General features: G+C 28.2%; 1 protein-coding gene across 3 annotated transcripts in view; it reads left to right on the forward strand.

The window, feature by feature from the left end:
* LOC107165899 (CD109 antigen-like) overlaps positions 1-21,638 on the forward strand; it is a 97,085-nt gene that overhangs the window by 24,899 nt on the left and 50,548 nt on the right. For 2 of the 3 annotated variants that reach the window (XM_015514334.2, XM_015514335.2), the window contains exon 2: positions 7,919-7,999. In XM_015514334.2, the coding sequence (XP_015369820.1) occupies positions 7,920-7,999 (80 nt within the window). In that variant the 5' untranslated portion in view covers position 7,919. Of the gene's footprint in view, positions 1-1,570; positions 1,686-7,918; positions 8,000-21,638 lie in introns of those variants that run through there. The other variant, XM_089218924.1, reaches the window with a different exon arrangement.

Consider the following 21,638-nt stretch of genomic DNA (forward strand, 5'->3'; position numbering starts at 1 on the left):
TCTTTTATCGCAGAATATTTTATTTTCATATTACAAAAAAATAAAAAGAACACTTGAAGTTTTTTTATTTTAACCTTTATAATATAGCTACTTCAAACAGTCAACTTAAATTGTGCTTTCTGGTTGTTACTTGTTAGTTTGTTTTTTTTATTTTTTTTTATCAAAAAGACACCAACTGACAAATAGGTAGATACTTTGAGAAGAAATAATTTTGGGCAGCCACTACACAATTGCTTTATATGTCTAAAATGTCTAGTTGAATTTTTAATGATTTTTTCACCCGATACTGTTTACCTATATACCTACTTTACAAATATTAAAATGAAACACGAAGCCTCAAATTTGTCTTTATAAATTCGCGTAAAAATAATTTAATAGTACGACACCCTTAAATACAAACGTCAATGAGACATTGCAAATATATGGATTGTAATGATTAATAAAGCACAAATAGCCAATAGGTACCTATTATTACCACGGTTCTTAAATCTTAAACTTTACATATTAATATAAACCGATCTCTGACGATCGTTGTTCCTGAAAACGACTTGACACTACGTTTTCATAACAAAAAAAACATGTTTAATTAAAAAAGACCGTCCTTGAATTTCAGCACAATGCTGTGAGATCATCGTTTTGCACGGTGACCATTAATTTTATGTATTTTTCGACTCAAGTGGCTATAGTTGATTGTGTAACGAAACAAACGAGGTACAATTATTATTAGTGATGGTCGCGTCCAATTGGGACCTTAATGTCGTAATTTTTCTTGGACGGTTCCAAGACAAATAACCAAAGAATTGCTGTCGTTAATTTCTTAGCAATTAAACGAGAGCCACATCCCTTGTGTATCGTATATTATAATATCACTAAGATGCAAGTTAATCAGGTACTGATATAAATTGCTACGTATGTCATCTTCTAGCCAACATTTAAAACATCCTAATAATTCATTAAGTTTATCACTTTTGAATCGCGTAAACAGAATTACCCGGGAAATAGGAACTTAAATATTTTCATTTTCTTCTTCATGGTTTTTATTGAGTATAAAAATATGTTATTATACACGGAACTTTATTGAACCACTCGTGAGTCGTGAAACGTGAATAGCCATTTTACGTAGTATGGTGATTGGAAATATATTTTATTACGACCATAACGTATTTTCTTTTTTTATGTGCTATTCGATTTTATAACAAAGAAATCAACTTTATTTATTTCGTTCCCTTTCAGTATTAGGTATAAATGTATTTAACTATTTTTTTTTTTTATTCGACTTTGAATCGGTACAATATTCGTTAAAAATACAATTGATTTAAAATGATTTTACAGTAAGAATTTTTTCTTGGTTATTGGCTATTGCATAATAAGTAATATTTACGATAAAATGAAAAAAAATCTATTTAAAAACTGATAAGGGATGTGCTGCAGGTTGAATTTGCAGTTCACTTTTTTTAAATGCCACTTTTTTCAACAAACCTTCAAGCCCCGCCTTAAAATAATACTGAATTACGTCTCATAATTATTATGGTCCCGTGAACTCCGAGACCAGTTTATCGACAGCGATAACCGTTCCGTGTTGTGCGGTTATAACGGTGGTAATGCAAGTGCTCGCCATATTATATTATATGTATAACACCTGTTGTATATACCTGGATCAATCTACTGTTTCGCCGATTATATAGGTAACATGATATAAATATTTCTATATCTAATATTAGACCATTAGAGTTTAAAAATAAACAATGCAATAATATTTTTAATTTTAAATTTAGTGTAAAATATAGCTTTTAAGAATGTAATAGATATTTTCAAAATAAATTTTACAAAACCCACAAAATACAATGCTTACAAACATGAAATAACAAAAAAAAGTATGAATAATTTAATCATAAATTATAATAGGTATACTGTTTATATATATATATATATATATATATATTATATAATAATGGATTACATTTTAGGATTTATAAATAAAGACGTACCCAACTTGCGTATGTGATTAACAACTTATTAATATATTTTATGGTATACGTGATATTTTAATTGTTATGCAACTAAGTATAGTTATTAGTACCTATACTTATTATTAATATTTTTCTTTATACGAATCCACGAATAATGTAACATTTATCATATAATATTTTACCATTACAGAAATAATGTTTTAATACCTCTTATAAGTCTTATTTATTATTTATTGCACGAAATATAATATTTTCGAGATGGAGAACAAAAATATTAAAAGCATATCGATTGGGGGTTGACTGTGATTATATTGTGTAAATTTATGTAAAAGAAAAATGTAAGTTTGATTAAATCTGCACCTCAGGTACTACAGTAAGAAAATAGTATAGCGTTTTTCTTTTTCTTTTGCGTTTCAGACTTTCAGAGACGTCTTTAGAATATACAATATACAAAGGTACCTATACAGAAATACAGAATGTATCCCTAAGTTATACATTGAAATTACATTTAAACACGTCATATCATCGTAATACAATTTTCGTAAAATAAGTTCGAATAATTTTGTTCTTAAACAAATCGATTTGTAGAAACATTTTCCGGTGGTACATTTTAATATTTTGTCAAACGTGAATTACCGTGATTTTGTCGTAGTATAATTATATTAAACTGCCTTTTTAGTATAGTTAACACTTTCACATTGTATGCTTTTTTATACATTTTTATGAGCTGATATTTTTTTTTTTCACTCATAATTAAACATTTCATTAATGCACATTTCTTGACTTTCTCACTTTTAATTATGATGGTTTGATTCGATCAAATTTATTCGAAAAGGTAGTTTAATTATAATTATTTGCGAATTTGAAGTGTATTAATTGTGATACGGTACTACTGTAGATTCACTAAAATTAAACATTTTAAATTTTTAACTATGTCCGATTACTTTTTTATTATTTTCAATATTATCGATAGTGTAATTTTTCTGTTATTTAATAACCTATCATGATATGAATATCATAATTCCGTAATTACAAACTTTTCTATAATAATGTCACGTTTCATCAGAAATGTGGTCATGTAGGAATAACTGATGTAAGACTGTTATGGTTTTCACCGTTATTGTGAGATACCTAGTGGAAAGATCGATAAAATTTAATAGGACAACTAAAGCGGTCAAAAAATATAACATAACATTTATATGGTGAGTGTAAAGTTGTTTGATTTTTTTTATAGATATTTTGTCAAGACATAAATATAGGTACTAGAAATTTCTATTAAAAACTTGTTTATCGTTTATTTAGGTTTTATAATTTATTTACAATTTTAGAGAAGGAACCGATTAGATTGAGAACCAACCAAGTTTTATTGTAATACATTTTTAACTTGCCAAATAGTTACGGTTTTTGACGTTAACAGTAAAGATTAATATTATAAATTAGATTAACAGCAATCGTCTTTGCTCAGATGCAAACACTGCTCGTTTGTACACATTGTTAAAAGCTTGTTTAAGTTAGAAATTCATAAAAATTTTCTTTTTAAATCTAAGATTTGAAAATTTAATACAAGATTCCTTAAAAGTTTGTCAATCTTAGTAAATTAGGTAGGTTCATTAAAAAAAAAAAAAAAACAAAACAAAATAAAATATAATTATAGGAAAAATAATAAGTTTGTCAATATAAATGTACTGTTAAATGTTTTCTTACCTTTCATTAAATCAATAAAAATAAATTTAAAGTTCGCTTCAATGCACATTTCCGCGTGGAATAACTCGAATAGAAACTACCATTGTATTCCTCCTACCTATTTATTGATTTCTTGTGAAATATAGAGATTCAATAAATGTGAAAAAACATGTACAATAATAAAATAATTAGAAAATTAAAGTCTTTATCAACTATAATTATAAATAATCATAAGAGACAGAGAGGGATTATAAAAAGAAAAATATTTTTTTTTACGCATACTTACCTATAGTAATTTTTATTTGTATAATATATAATATATTATAACTTATTTATACAAATTTGTACATTTTAAATTCTCTCAATTACTCACCAATTATTGTAATTATATATTATTGTAGTGCATATACATATTTAAAATTAATCATCACTTATCTAGAATGAGAATTCCAAAAAAAAACATATATCATACCTTTGGTCTCTTGAAGTTCATAGTTATAAGTTTTAAATGTACATGCATATAATATTACATGCAATTTCAATTATAGGTATTAAATTGGAGGCTGAAAATTTTTGAATAATTGTGTGCGTTAGACATGTGTCATGCACATTCACTTACGATATTTGCATTTTAAACGTTCATGTTGCGTTCATGTAGATACAATAAAATATTATTTTTAAATATTGCCTTTTGTTTTATATTTTATATTTTTATGTTTTATTCACTTCTGGTTAACAAGGAATATGATATAAACAAATTTACTACGATGCGTTAAAGTATTCCATGAAATAATTCAAAGCGATGATTTACGTGCACTATATGTAATTACTCAGCTGGATAATTGGGTAGGTGATATCCTTTAATTATCTAGCTACTTATCTATTGTCATTGATATTTGCATAATAATATTAATTTTAATGACTTCCGCCGAGTAAACATTGATTGTAGGACTAGCGTTTTTCGTCGAGCGTTTCTCGTCCGATGTTCATTGTTTGCTTACGCCAAATATAATAATTAAATTAACTATTGTAATAATAATAATGGTGATAATATTTTAAAATATATTTGCTACAACATTACTTTATTGCAGTGTACTATTATTTTAATCGTAATATTTACATGGGCGTCTGGTTCTTAACTATAATAAAAAACCGCTCAATCGTGATCGTGTCTAAATCTAAAAAAAATATAATATTAACAACAATTTGTACTTCTAGAAATTGATGGAAAGTTTGGACAAAGTTACGTTACGTATGTGTTTAATTAATGCGATGCCAGCACAGTCCACAATATAGCCCACCTATATTCGTCCAAAAATCAAGTTAGGTATCAACACAAGTGCAATGTCTGTACAGATAATAATTCTAATGATGGAAAATTATTTATTTTTTATTAACTATTTTTATTTAGTTATTGATAATAGTTATACCATAGCGTACGGTGTGTCAGTTCTTACTTTCGGGTTGTTTGTTATTTGAATAGTGTATTTCATATATATATTTTTTTAGTATAATAAACCTACACAAGTTTTTCATAGTCAGCATAATAGTTGTATTTAGCAACAGCATGTTGCCTTTAGAAAACTCATTAGTGAAACTTTCATCTCTTTAATTGCACCTACTTTAAATTATAATAATAGTCGCGAATCGTGACACCATTTTCTTTTGAAACCACATGGAGAATTCAGTCATATAGTTATTAAAACAAACATACCTACCTACAAGCAGGTTTTAGTGGCTAAGTAGTGAATTTGTGATTTAAGTGTTTTATACACAAATCATAGCGTAGTTTAAATAAATATTTTGTATGAAAAAAAATCAATTTGCTTTTGTCACCTACACTTTATTAGCTTATCTTCACTCAATCCTACATTGGATTATCCACATGAACCCATATGGCAAAGGTTGTAACACGAATGGGTAAAGAATATAACTTTATGTATGCGCAAGACATTCAATTTAAGAATGACATTTTTTATCATTATTATTATTATTAACACCATATTCAAAAGAGTTTATATGTTTAGTGAGAGTATATATATATACAGAATATACTACATTTAACTCATTTTAGTAGGTACATAAAAGAGTGTATAGGTACTATAGGTACGTATACTGAGAAATAAAAAATTTAACTGTTGATATAATGTTTTGCTGGGAGTCAAACTAATATTTTCCATGAAACGGCGTCGACATTCGAGTGATAGTACCTAATTAAATAACATATCATTATGAAATGTGCAAAAAAACAAATATATGAACCGCCGTAGTCAGGAGTCGAGATATAATTGTTGTTTTTTGTTCACGGGTTCGGGTCACACGGAATCGATGACGATGAATATTCCGCACAACCTCCGATGAACCTCACAGTGCAAACGACTAGCATAAGTAATCGCGGGATGCAGTTCAATAATATCGTTCCACTTCCGAGTACGCTTCCGTGGCAGTAGCAAAACGGTTGACAGTAGCGACAAAAATTTTTATACTCTCTATTGATTTTTAGCATATAATAAAATATCGGGCTGGACTTAAACTTTTATCGAATAATATACATTTTGTTCCCCGTTTTAGTTTTATGATATTTTCATTTAACAAACTCTTTAATTGCACCTCCTAAATCTGTACTTAAATGGTTCAATTTGCCGATCAAATTTAGATTTCGAGATTTCACAGTTTAAAAGAAATATTTTACTTCCCGCCTAGGTGGCAAAAAAATATACACCACGCTCGAAATCTAACACTCGTCCTACAATGTGAAACTCGACAATTATGTTTGTCTTTTTTTCCTTTCGTTTTTTTTCACTTTTATTTCATTCACCGTTTCAATGAAAAAAAGTAATAATAAAATAATGCGAAAGCGATAAAACTATCGACATTTTCGTCCGTGCTGGGTGAAAAAATAAATACATATTTTATCACCTAGTCATCTCATCGTTCGCTGGGGGTTACAGCATATCCTTTTTCCCACAGTAAATTTTCTACTCAACTAGACCATGAATCCCGTGTAAGCCAGCTCGCACGGAATAAAAATAATAAAATGATTATTGTCCAAATGCATCTGTCCGTATGTAGCATATTGAAGTTGGAGCTATGATGTATGATAAAATATGTAGTTGCTTTACCACAAGTAATATCTGTGATATAATATTACTCGCAGCTAGTTCGGATTTTTGTGTTTTTTTACATATCATTATTACTATTATACTGTGCTTGTGTGTGTTGCGTGTCTGATCGATAAACTATCGAAGTTAGATACCTCTACTAGGTATATCTATAGTATATAAATTACATGAAATTAAATTATTAATAGATTATGAAATACTTCTATATTGGAGTAGAGTTGTAATGTCTATTATAAGTTCAAAATATTTAAAATGAAACGCGTACTTAATACTTCTTAATTATTGACAAAAAATAGTTAACTCGACTGGCACGAAGGTTCTTGGGACTCGGTGACAGGATACATCTAAAAACGTTCCGTAGGCTACGGTGTTCCCTTCCTACGTGATATTTACGTGATTAATGATTATAATGATACCTAATTAATATTAAATTAAATATATATTATTTGCAGAAGCTGCTGCATTTCATTTTAAAATAAATGCAAGATGCTACTTTACTTTAATCTCGCAATATTTATATTGTTTGTATCATATAATTTAGTATGCATGTATATTGTATACATGTATTGATGATATTTATTTAGTATAATACATGTAATAGTATAAAATACAATAAGGTTTATTTTAAGTGTAAGCTGCGGCTTGATGGGTGTAATATAAATTATATGGAAAATATTTCAACTTCGAATATACACTTTAAAAATGTGTCTTGCGCGTACAATCATTGCTTAAACCTTAAACTTAAAGGCTCAAGTTACATCTTATAACTTATAAGTATATATTTTGTCATATTTTAAAATACTTAACCATAATTGAAATTAGAAAAAAAGTAATGTAAAATAGGACATGCTAAAATTGTATATGGTTGTGGGTAGGTTTTCATACTATATAGGTTTGGACATATATCTAGCCTTGGACGCCATTTACCTTGCAGATTTTAGCTGAATGATAAGTAATCTCTGATAAGCGCGATGCCATAATTACTATCCTTATAATTATTCTATTGTTATCGTGTGTTCTGCGAGGGCAGATTGGCACGACAATCGGTTTAATAGTCGAGCTTTTTTATCAACGAATTGTTGTCATCGCCATGTTTTATTTGAATACAATTGTTTATTATATATATATTTTATTTTTTCACAGAATGAAACCGAACATGTGTGTAACGTTACTCTGGTGTTTGGCATTCACCGTGTCGGCCTTCGGACAAACAGATGTTAATAGGTATGTAATCCCAATACGAAAAATATTCATATACACTACATAGAATAAGCAATACAATTGGGAAGACTATTCATAAAAGTCTTAAGGGTCCCACTACTCCCACTCGTATAATGTAGATAACTATAAAGTATAATTTTTCTACAAAATAAATGAAATCAAACAAAATTAAGTAAGATGATTTAACCGTTAATAAGTCTTGAATTATAGTTGTTATATCTTGTAATTTTTGACATTGTTCTTTTTTCACTTTGTTCTTTAATTAGTGAAAGAATTATTTTAGGGGTGAAGGGAGGCTATGCCACCAGATTTTTTAGTCAATATAAATGATGTTAAATCACAAATAGTATGTGCTGCATTGTCAGAGATTTTTGACTCCCTCCCCCTATATTTCTACGGGCGCCCATAATATTTTATCAATGAATCAACCTATAAATCGTTTTCAATTTAACTGTTTCCATAAAAGAAAAATGCATTTACAAATAAGTACATCTATTGCCGTAATGGTAACATCAATAAGGAACTCATCGTCTTCTGAGCGTAGTTACGTAAATTTGTATGCGTTTCCTCGTCCCACATATATACCTACATTGAATACAAATCTGAAAGTTCAACGTTATTGTACTTATCGTCAAACATTCTAACATTGAACGCATTATATGCACTGTTTATCAGTAATATAAATTTATGTATTCACTTAGCCTCCGGTTCCGAAATATCTTTAACTCGTATAAGAATAATGGAATCGCTATCCATGACTTAAATGAAATATTCGTAGCGTATTGAAATATAACAATAGTTAGAACCCTGTATTCATTTCATAATAATAAAAGTAATTTTGGAAAAAAAAATAAAAGACATCACATTTATTATGTATAGTATAATATAATATACAATATAAAGTTTAGTGTTTATACTATTTATTTAGATACCTATAGAATATATTTAAAAATGAGTATTATATCTATCCATAATGAAGAATTGGATATATTAGAATTTAGTGTCATTGATCATTGATATTAACAATCATTGATAATATGTATTATAATAGACCCGTCATCGTGTATGTTCGACAATGCATAATAGTTATTATATAAAAAAAAAAACTATATTTATGAAAACATTTAAATTGTTTAAATAAGAACAAATATATTAATGTAGACATATTCATGTAAAAAGTTTAATGTATATAATATGCACGTCTCTTAAAAACTCAGTGTTATTTTGATAAGTATTTTCAATACTTTTAATTAATACTATTTTTTTAATTGAAAATTCTGTTTTGGATTAATTATTTAATCATATAATCGTTCTCAATCTGTATTTTTGATGAATTGTTATGAAATTATTTGAAATGTAGGACCACATTTTTGATAGATCCAAAAATTTACATTTTCTTCATCCTGTTTACGCAAACTATTGTTACTAATGTTACTGAACATAAATTAATATTTATTACTAATAAACATTAGTTAATGTTACTAACTAATAATATGTTAACATAATATATGTTGACATTATGGTCTTAACAGTCTTAAAGTCACCGCAGATCTATTACAAAAATAAAAGTAATACAAGTGCGCTTAACTGGTAAATATTGAAATAAAACACATACATTATTATATTAATTGTAATTCTACTAAATGGATTTCTATTTCTATTATTCTTTGAAAGTGAAACGTTTTGGGGTATATTAAATTATTATTATTAGGTACTTTGTTTTTTTATTTAAATGTTGCAGTGATTACAATTAGTTTCAACAATTATTTAATATAATATAAAGGTTGCTTACAATAAAAATAAATATGCGTTAAATTATATTCTTGTATATTTAATTACTTTATGTTTTTCCATCTAATTATCTCTACAATTTTAGTTGTGAGCATTTTTTAACGGTATTTAATTGGAATTGCTTATTTGCGCAATATTAAAAAAAAAATACATGAATCTTATTAACTTTATATAATTAAAACCTAAAATGTTTACAAGTAATATTTTTCTTAATATTGTTGAACTATTTCTACTAAATACAAATCCCCGTAGTTTTATTTCGATGGTTGTAATGATACGATGACGTCAGTTTTATACAGATATTGACACCATTGTGATTGACTATTTATCGATTTAACTATTAAAACGTAACATAAGTTAACAAAATAACAAAGAAAACGCTATCTTAACCATATTTTTTGAAAAATTATAATTCTTATTATTTGATTATAATATGAAAAATGCTTTTAAAATATTACCCTACCCCTTTTTCTGTGGGCGTAACGTTGCCCAATTGACCTATTGTATTTAGATTTTACCAACGTTATATCATAATAACGCCGTTTACCAGCAAAGCGAGGAAGTATGTTTTTAATTAACTGAAAATGTTTGTTAATTATAATTGCCTCGGGACGGTAAATACAACAATAATAACTTTAACCATATACCTGACCAAACCTTGCAAATTGTCATTTAGAGTGGCTAAATGACTATTTTGGCATCGTTTGTTTTAGTTAACGGGAATATTCCGCATAATTTTTAAACTAAGGTCAAAATTGACCAGAAAACATATTTATGCACATTTTGGTATTGACATCGAACTAAACATAATTTAGTCATAGCAGTACGGTCAGTACGTAGTACATACCCTGGCTATTTATCTGGGATATTATTTATCATTATACTACTAATCTGGATTCGAAAAAATTAAACCAGAACATGTGGGTGCCGAATTCGTAAAAAACAACGATCATTTTCTTTCTATTCTTTAACAATGTCGACCTACTAAGTTATTAATTTGGGGTATTGAATTCGTTATAGAATAAATGTCTTATTATTCGTAAACAAGTGCGACAACAATAATATATCGTGTCTTATATTTTATTGCCTTCGTTATACCTAATATAGCACTATAATTTGTTAACTAGTAAAATGTTATTGTTTTTCACTGGTTTTATGTATAAAAATAAACTCGAAGCTATTGACATAAATTGTCATGACGGCTTGAATTGAAACGAGAATAAAATGTATGAGTACTGTCGACAATATTCGAAATTCGTATTAAGGTTTCAAATTTGATTTACGTAACATTTCGATAATATAATGTTTTTTCTTTATATACATATATCTTACTATTATAGATTATATAATATTATATTATATACATTTAAAATGTTTTGCAAATAATTTTCACTGTTTAAAATCGTGTATGAGAGTTATTTAAAAATTGTGTTTATTATTAACTTAAAACCCAATTATTCAAATACCCCTTACACAGATATTATTACATACCTAATGTGCCATCAAAATAGACTTTAATTTAAATTATACCTGAAAATGTAGGTATAAAATATTAATGAATGACATACCTACGAATATGAATAAATTGTAATTTCTGCCCAGATTTCATGACAATCTGTGGTTTTTTTAAAATTATCACTGCATAATTATTTTATTTTATTTGTGTATTTATTTTTATTGTATTACAATTTAATTCAAAATTAAATTGTTCACTTGGAATAATTGAATATAGTTTTATATTGGTGATTTAAATTATTTTAAATCCATAAACAATTTAAATAAAATACCTACCTTATTCATCACTCTAAATTAATTCCTGCGTTGTGATCATTGTTAAAACGTATTACTTTAACTATAATATGTCTTCATAAATAGGCACCTACGTTTAAAATGCTTCACTTTAAATGTAAATTATTTGTAAAGATTATCTAAAAAAATGTTTAATTTTAAATTAATATAGAGCAATGGAATGACAATAGTACATAAAAACAAAAAAAAATGAAAATAAAAATTTATATAATCTTATCACGATAGTGTCTCGATAATCTCTTATTCAATTATAATTTAATAGAAAATAAATCAATTGACCTACTTCTCTAATGTGTTTAGCTGGCTAAGCGAGTATATTATTTGTATTCCTACAAATTAAATGCGAATCGTTACTTTCAATTTTTAATTATTTGCATTTTAATTAAATTTTTGCATGGCGTAATTTATTGTTTAACAACAGACTAGCATTTCATGGATTACATTTAGAAGATTATTTTTGGATTGAAGCTAAAACTGTGCTTTGTTCTAAAAATAAATAGAATGAACAATATCTGTAAAAAAATGGAATAGATAAAGTACAAAAGTATAAAACTTGTTTTCCTTAGAAACGTATGTCCAGGTATATAATGTATTTAAGCTATTTTGCTATAAACATAAATATAAATATTACAATAAAATACTTTATAACAAATAATGCTTATAATAATTATTATGTTTTGAAAAACGATAAGCACCCAGTGTTGAAAAATGCCGTTTTTCTATGCACCTTTAGAAAATCTCATGTGTAGCACGATAAGTGCACGGTTTCTCTTTGGATGGATCTTACAGGAATAAGATGTCAAAAATAAATAGTTTATTATTCAAATTTACCAATTTCTTCAATATCAAAATAATTTAAAAATTGGTGTGTAGTTATAAACTCATATTTTTATAAAAATGTATAAGTTATACTTGAAGTTAATTCAAACATATATTATTTGTAGGGACTTCACAGTGATATTTTAAAAATATTTAGGTTATTTTTAAGCTATTTATATTCCAAATACCATTCTGCAGGACAGTATAGTACCTATCGCCTTATAAGGAAGTTAATAACGGCTATATGAAATAATATTGTAGTAATCACTAATCAATAATCATTATTATATAGGTATTACTTATATGATTTGTTTTCGATAAAACGTATTTCAAACTATTAATAAAAAAATTAATTACTAATAGTAATATAAATATATAATAAAGTATTCTTAATGAATAATATATAGGCTGACTGCCTTCTGTATTCGTTTTTCGTTCCAATGAACTATCATTAAATTCCAGTTAATAGCACATCCATTATTAATTCTCAATAATGATTAGGGTCACTCAACACTTATTATACAACAGTGACTTACCCAATTTTCCTGATTTATATTTAATATTTTGGAAATTTATAACTGTTGTATATAGATCCAAAATTTAAAATTCACTATACTATATAAAATATATTAAATTATTTGTTTTCGTGTTTCTCGAAAATCTGAGATGGATTACCCCAATTTAAATTGTTAATTTTATGTAAATATTTCTCGTTTTGAATCATTAATTTTCATTAATTGATTATTCTTATAGTTTGCTAAGTCTTAAAGTTTGAATATAATTAAAGTCTTAATGTAAATTAGTAGATTAATAAATATGGGGTAGAATAAGTAGCAAACAATAAAGAGAATGAAAAGAGGACAAACGATCCATCCTAATAAACGAGCTCTTTTACTTTTGATTTCTGAAATTACATCTGAAACTCATATGTTCATATAAAGGATCGATATACGTAGTGTTCTGATTTCTGCATGATGTTACGTATATAAAAAATATCATAGAAACCAATCAAAGCAAGATGTATATAGAAAAACCAAATACATAGTCACAGCTATACCATTTGTTTAGTTACCTAATGCGATCATTAAATTTGTTCAGTTGACACAATTTTATTGTAATAAGAATAATTGCTTAAAACGTTTAGAACTTGTGATAACTAGGGCCCGGAATTTGATTATCTAAAAATATATTTAAAAAATGCATAAAATGGTGTAAAAATGTTAAAAAATTTTGTTTAACTAAATAAAACTATATATTTAAAAATATTACTTTCAGTAAAATTTCTTTTTTTCGAATTTTTATCGTTTTTTTGACAAAAAAAAAAAAAAGATAATGAACGGTGATAATCGACAAGCTAATGAAAACTGCATAATATGTAACTTTCAACAAGAAAAATGCGAATATGTATGAAAAAGTGCAAAAAATGAATAAAATGTACAAAAAATACTAAAAAATGACTGCAAATAATAAAATTCCCTAAAAATTCAAAAAATGCAAAATATAAATTTTTCTATTAAATTCTATATTTCATGAATCAAAATTCTGTATTAACGAGCATTGAATGTGAGCATTAGAAAAAAAGGTGCAAATGCATCAATTTCTGGGCTCTAGTGATGACATAAAAATATATTATTACATAATTCCTGCAGTTATAATATATTTATGGGGGACGAGGTGGCCGAGTAGTCTACCTCGTCGGCTGTGGCTCAGCCGGACCGGGTTCGATCCTCCACCATCGGGCGGCATTTTTCTCCGGGCAAGTCACGGAGTCCGAAGAACAAGTGCCGCCATCCCCCACTCCGGGGCATGGCAGAAACCTACGGGTGTCCCAATAGAAATTCTGCCAAAACTCTCATTCACGTGTAAAACCAACCTACAGTTCCATAAAAACCTACAGTACTATCCCCTTCCCAATGGCCTTAGTTGCCGTGGGATAATTTAAAAAAAAAATGTATATATATATTTATATATCATCATGGTTGGCTCTTGGCTAGGTCAATTCTTAATTGGAATCATTATACTCAATATGAACTTGGTATATGAACTCTATAGTGTATCCAACCATAATACAAGATTGATCACGTTCTTAGGTTGTAATAACAATCGTCAATCATATCAACATAGTTGTATAAATCGTTAATAGTATAAATAAGTACATTACTGTATAGGTATAAATGTATAATTGTAGGCATATTACAGTAGTACTTATCTCTTACACCCTAAAACATATTTTTTAAAGTGTTAGGACGAATTTAAGTTCCTACACACACGAGTATAAAAATGTCATGTATAAGTTCCTACACGGTAAAAAAGGTGTTTATGATAGTTCCTACTTGGCGGTCGGCGGTAAAATAATTTAATAGTTAATATGTAAGTTCATACACAGAAAAAAAGTTCAAATGTCAGTAAGTACCTATACAAGTACTTTGGTATATTATGGATTAGGAAGTGTTTATATTTATTATTAAACTATTATATTTCATATTATATTAAAATCTGTACTTATTTAAACTGATTATAATGCGTTTAAAAAAGTAATAAAATTGGCATAGGTACCTAAATATCTAATACATTTCATGATGAATAGTTAATTATTATCATTATAATAATAATGTCTTTAAAAAAATGATTAACATTTTTTTAAATTAATTAATTAATGTAATAATAAACATGCTATCGTCATACACTATTAAGTTTATAGGCACCATCACGCATAGCGGTTTAAAAACTTTAAACAAGAACGGTTATATTTATTTACTTAATATAACCACTGAGTAATTTTTCCACCGTATAGGAACTAACATAGGTAACTTATTATTACCATGTTGGAACTTACACTTCTAATTTTTATATGCGTGTAGGAATTAATTCATCACGTTTGTATAGGAACTATAACAGAGTAAACCGGGTTAAATCCTCCCCCGTAAACCCATCATCCATGCGTTTATTTTAAATTCTCTTCCTCTCATGATTTGTATTTAATTGCCACTGAAATTGGTGTAAAACATATACTTATATAATATATTATTATTTTTCTCGTGATGCGTAGAATTACAGATTGTAATTTTAACGATGATTCGACGATTTTCGTCGTATCTGCAGCGAGTAAATACGTTTATCAGCCGTTACAACAAGTAGGTAGACAAGTAACTTTAGGGTACATAATATTGGGTTGTAGGTACTTATACGCATACATTATTTATTATTATATTTTTATCTCAAGTGTGTGGGCACTTAGTCAGTTATTCTTTCATAAAATTATGTACGCTACGCGTGCTCATCTACACTTTCATTTCGACAGATGCCGATCGACCGTAATATACCGTATACATTTGCAGTTGCTATGTATAATTATTATGGTACTTATATAGGTACATTGCTAACACGGTGTACCTACCTAGTGCTTGTTTCATACTTATTTTTTTATCTTCGCCCAAAGTTCAAATCGTCGTAAATTAGTCCTTTACACGATTGTATAATATTAGATATTATATACACTGCATGACCGCGAATCAAAATCATACAATATTTTTGTTGAACCCGATGTATCCCACGTGACGTGATGGCGCTACACCGGTAACATAATAATAATGTATTATAATTTTATAATATAATACTTCATATTATACGGATATTATACATCGTATATAGTGGATATGTATACACAGTGCAGTGCATGCAACAGAAATAATCATTAGCGTGCGCATTATTTGCAGAGTATGGAAAACAAAAAATTAATTTAAGTAATTAATTTTGTTCTAAAATATAAAAACTGCATTATTTTATAATCTTCTATAATTATTTGATTTAAAAAATACAAATAAAAGTCGACTGCACTGTATGATGTAGGTACGAGTAATTTTGTTAGTTCTTTCTGTTAAACTTCCTGTAAAGGTTTTGTTCGGCCAGAATGTAAATCGAAAATAACAACTAAACATTTTATCAACGAACCTCCGTCTTATTTTCAGTCTTATTTATGTATACGACACTCATTATTTTGGATCCAAAACTTCCATGTATACGATGTTTTTGGAAAGGAAATTTCATCAAACTTCAAACTTGATTTTCACGAGGGGAATGATAAAACGATTCAACATTTGTCATTGTAATTTATCACTAATTGTTTCTTAACGCGTGAAGAAATATTTTCCATTTTGATTGTTTCGTAGTAATTCGAAAAATAATGATCTCACATTGCCGAGACAATGTCAGTTGACGTATCATTGGCAAGAGATTTTTACTCCCTCCCACCTACATTGTCAAACAGTTATACAGCCCGTGAGTCACGCGCACGCCACGTATACCTCCTCAGTTTACAGGTTGTAGTATACTCATCCCAGGAGTTCCGGTTGCTCGTGCATAATATAACGAACTAAGTATTTTTACAGACGTTTCGACCTACTTGTCGGCGTCCCATTGTCGTCAACAATATTATTACTATTACAAGCGTACACAGTTCGAGGCCAACTTTCCAACGGGCACCGGAACACACTCACACACATACACGCACACTCGCACACATATTATATATACTCACCTGGCATAACAGTGTGCAATGTTATGCTCAGCCGATAGTTTGTCGTGTACAATACTATTTTACATTCAAACGCTACAAACTATAAGTATTAATTATATTGGTAACCAATCTGAAGAGGACTTATTTATAGTTATAAGGGAAAACGTTCCAAAGAATATCCTGAATTGATAACGTTGAATAAAATTCACAGCACTTCGGTTAAAATAATATTTTTTGTATTTGTTGCACGTGCGTACTTGGTCGTCCGGCTCTGTTATGCAGCGCGTTACTGCTTACCGGAACATTACATAATTATTAACTTTACAAAATGAGTATAACCGATAATAGTGCAATATGCATAGTTTAAGCTGACACATAAAACAATTCTCATAAATTTGACCGGTATTTTGAAAAAAATTTCAAATGACATCAGAAATTTCAAACTCTCTCATGACGTGTTCATAAATACGTTCCCGAAAGTGTTTGCTGCGAGACATATTCAATTATTCTACTATAGTATTATAAACATACAAATATTGTGAGGATTATTAATTAAACTGGTTAGCATAATTTTATTATGTTACGTCCTCTGAAAAGCAAAAAGTCAAAAGTTGCTCACAAATGTGCAGTTATTATTCACTTAAGCGAGGACTTTTTGTATTTCTCGAAAAAACGTCTCAAGTGTTTCTAAATGTGTGCGTGTCGTATACATTGTGTTTTAGAGTTTCATCGATTGGTTTTCGTCTATTTTATGAGCAAATACATTTAAGTCAAAGTATCGAGCACAGAACAAGCAGAAAAAAAATTACTCATTCGAAAAAAAATCAATGTTTTATTTTTTGTAAACATATTTGTTTGACAGAAATGTTGTTTATGATGTTTTTCATTTTTCCGTATAACACTTTCATTAAACATAATAAATTCGCAAAATAGATACACTGTGTGTCTGTGTTAACTATATCATGATGGTGTGTTTTTCAAGACGTTTGGATGTGACATAATCATAAAAACGTATATTATTTTTCATATTTTTCTAAAAGAGAAAAGTTTTCTCAGAAATATAACGCTTGAAAGCAGAAATAATTTCAGAAACTTTGTCGTCTTTTGATCGACCCAAATTTTACTCTACTATAGAAGCGACTGTATTTGATATTTGATATATATATAAAAAAAAACATAATTGGATTTTTATTTTCGTGTTGTTATTACCTAGCGCAGACATAAAACTGTGTTTTTAATTAATTCTATAATTGACTAAGTACAGTGTTGAGTTAAAAAAAAATATGTGTATTTATTTTGTTGTATTTTTACGTTTATATAAATATCCATACATAAATATTCATACTTTTTGGTGTGTTTTGTGATGTTTGTCGGTCAAAATCAAACGATTAAAAACCAAATAATAAACGTCATACGGAAACACTAAGTGTCCTTAATTTCCGGTTTTATTGTTTTAATACGTTATCAGAACAATGCCGTGGTGGCGTGGTGGTGGACCGTACACTGGAGAATATATTAGTATTATTATTGCTTTCTCTATCTGTTTTTTTTTATCACCTGACAGGCCAACTTAATTATTATAATACTTTGGCATAACTATCACGTACGCATAAACAAATAACAAATTTCGAAGAGATATTCTAACAATATCATTATTTTGACGGTTACATAACATATTATATCATTTTAATATACGTTGAATTAATCAGTATGATTCCACTCTTATAATATTCAATTAGTCCTCCCAAAGAATATTAGAAAATATAAATTCAGTACGTTTTGTATGAGTGTTTACGACAGAAGGATAATTGATTGTTTCATCAATTGAATTGTATGATTTAATTACGATAAAATCAGTACATTGCAGTGACTACTGCGTAATCGGTGGTGTCCTATAGGTAAAAACGAATTCTCCGGCACGTGATGTGTACACCGAAACTTTTTCTTGAAATAAAGAAACACACCCTTCACCGTTCCTCTGTGTGACGTCAGTGCACGTGAGAATTATAACATATGCTCTACCGAACAAATAACAATGATACACCATTATTTCAATTTTCGTATTACATTATCACAGTTGTTGGCGCTTTCATTGTCGGTGTGACTATTATTTTTTAAATTACCATCTCGATTTGTTCGAACACAATAAAAACCAACGCAGTAAGTACCAGTGTGGCAGTGTCCAAACGTTCTGGACATATTTTGCTTGATGTTTTGTTCTTAAGTATGCGTTACCGATATTTGAATGGTTTTTTTCATTATTTGAGATATAACTTTTCATCAAACTATCTCATTTGATTTTTCATCGATTTGTCTTCGACGCCTTAATTACGTTTTACTATAATATGTATTTTTAGTTGTGTGATTTTTTACCGTATTTTTTGTTTGGTAAAAACTTACGCATACAATAATACCGAAATATTATTCACTTTCGCCGCTTGATTTGAATTGATAAAATGCATATTATCTACATTTTACATATATACCTAATGATTATGATACATGGTTTTATTCAATTTTTATAACTATTTCGTAAAAGATTCCCTTGTGTTTTATTTACACTACGTCCCTTTAAGCTATAGAATGCCGAACGGTGAACGCTATTATGGCCTTTTTACTTGTTAAACTTAACGATTTCTTAACAATAAAAATTTATTTCCACGCTCAGATTCACACAATTCAGTCTTCGTTTTACTACGATTTCACAAACCAGTACCTATTTTTGCATAATATTTAAAAACATGATGAATGTCTAAACAAACGTTCATACCTACTAAATATTATCATCACTGTAGATTGTTCTCAATGTTTTCCCTATAATGGAGTACCTACTTTTAACTAAAATAATGTTTTTCAACAGTATTGGTCTTACAACATGCTATGATAGAGTTTCCAACTTTAAAATTGTGTAATGTAGGACAATTTTTTTCATTCACATTTTATACCATAGTCGCATAGTTTCAGTGTCATAACTGAATTTTTAAATGGGGAGGGAGGGGGAGAACTGGAGTCTGGATAAACCAAAAATAAAAATACCACCATTATGACAGTTGACAGTTTATACTTGTTATAACGTTATATGTATACATAACAGTTTAATAGTTAAATAAACATAGCATAGTTTAATAAACAATACTGTAATCAGTGTAATCATGTAATCAACAGAATTTAATATAATAATAACTAATAAATAATAAATAGCATATATTATTTAATTCGTAACAAACTTAAAAATTTCAGTAAATGCAACTATGTATCCAATGAAAACTTATACATTGAAAAATAATAAATGATAGTAACAATATTCTTCTTTCAACTAACTTAGAATTTTAGTAAATGCAAATAATGAAAACTTATACAATAAAAAATAATAAGCAAGACTTTTACAAACAACAATAGCCAATAATAACAAAAATAATCATTTGAAGGAATATTTATATTGACTCTTCTCCAACTTAATTAAATCTTTGTCCTTTTTTACTGACTTAGAAAATTCAAAACAGTCTTCTTTATAATTAAAATAAATTAATTGTTCAGATTTTATGAGAGCTGTTGAACACTTATTTCTCTCATCCCTCCATTTAATATTCATAACAGAAAATACTCTTTCAGTAAATGCACTACTTAAAGGTAGTATTAATAAAAATAAACCTAACCGATAATAATAATGTAAATATACTATATCAACCATATCACACAATCAGTGGTTTGCAACTTATGAATTTTAAATCCTGTCAATCCATGGGGGTCTAGGCCCGAAAACCCTCCCCTTGGGTACGCCCCTGTCATAGAGTCTATGATAATCTTCTACCACATCGATAATTAATATCATATTGACATATTGTGATAATAATATAAAGAACATTCAACGTCATTTCAATGTCTACTTTTGTAAAATGTAGGAATATAGGATTGTTCTACAAAAAGTTTAAAGCTTTGTAGGACGCGTAGGAAACATCTAAGTTCTAACAAATGTAGGACAGTCCTGCCCAATGTAGGACGGTTGGCGACCCTATATAATGATAGATCACCGTTGAAAAGTTAAGTAGAATTTTAGGTCATTACAAATAATTGTAGTATATGGATAGTATACATGTCATGTCGTCGATTATTTTTAAGAATTGAAGCAGAGCTATTATATACTAATTTAAATTTTACATAAAAATAAACTGCGAACAATTTTAATGGGTAACATAAACCTCGCTGTGACGCTCACTATCGCTGTTTAATATTTAAAAGATAAATTACACATTGGCCGGTCATAATATAATGATTATTGTATATCGCAGTCATCATGGTCGTCGTTATAGATTTATGTTGTTTTAATGAAAACACCAATCGAGTCGACGGAGGAAGTTTAATACGACGAATTTACAGTTGAGGCTTTATTCCGATTTGGTTATATTTATTATAATATGATATTAAGTACCTATATATGTAGCCAATATATTAGATGTCTGCAGTAACTATATTATCCACCATATATTATATTACAATGAAAACGAATAACGTGGAAATTTCTTATAGTGAGACTCGCCGTCTTGTCCGTGTAATATTTATACCTATATATATATACGAGAGGCTACTTAACGGGACTGTTAAATGTGCCTCCGGACAAACGTCGACAATAAATTGTGTATGTACCGTTTGACAGTGTATGAACACGACGTACCTAGGTATATATCTAAGGTTAAAGCACACACGCTC

Source organism: Diuraphis noxia, unplaced genomic scaffold (genome assembly GCF_037042655.1).
Source record: "Diuraphis noxia isolate RWA-SAM2 unplaced genomic scaffold, SU_Dnox_SAM2 contig0001, whole genome shotgun sequence".
In the NCBI taxonomy this organism is placed as follows: Eukaryota; Metazoa; Arthropoda; class Insecta; order Hemiptera; family Aphididae; genus Diuraphis; species Diuraphis noxia.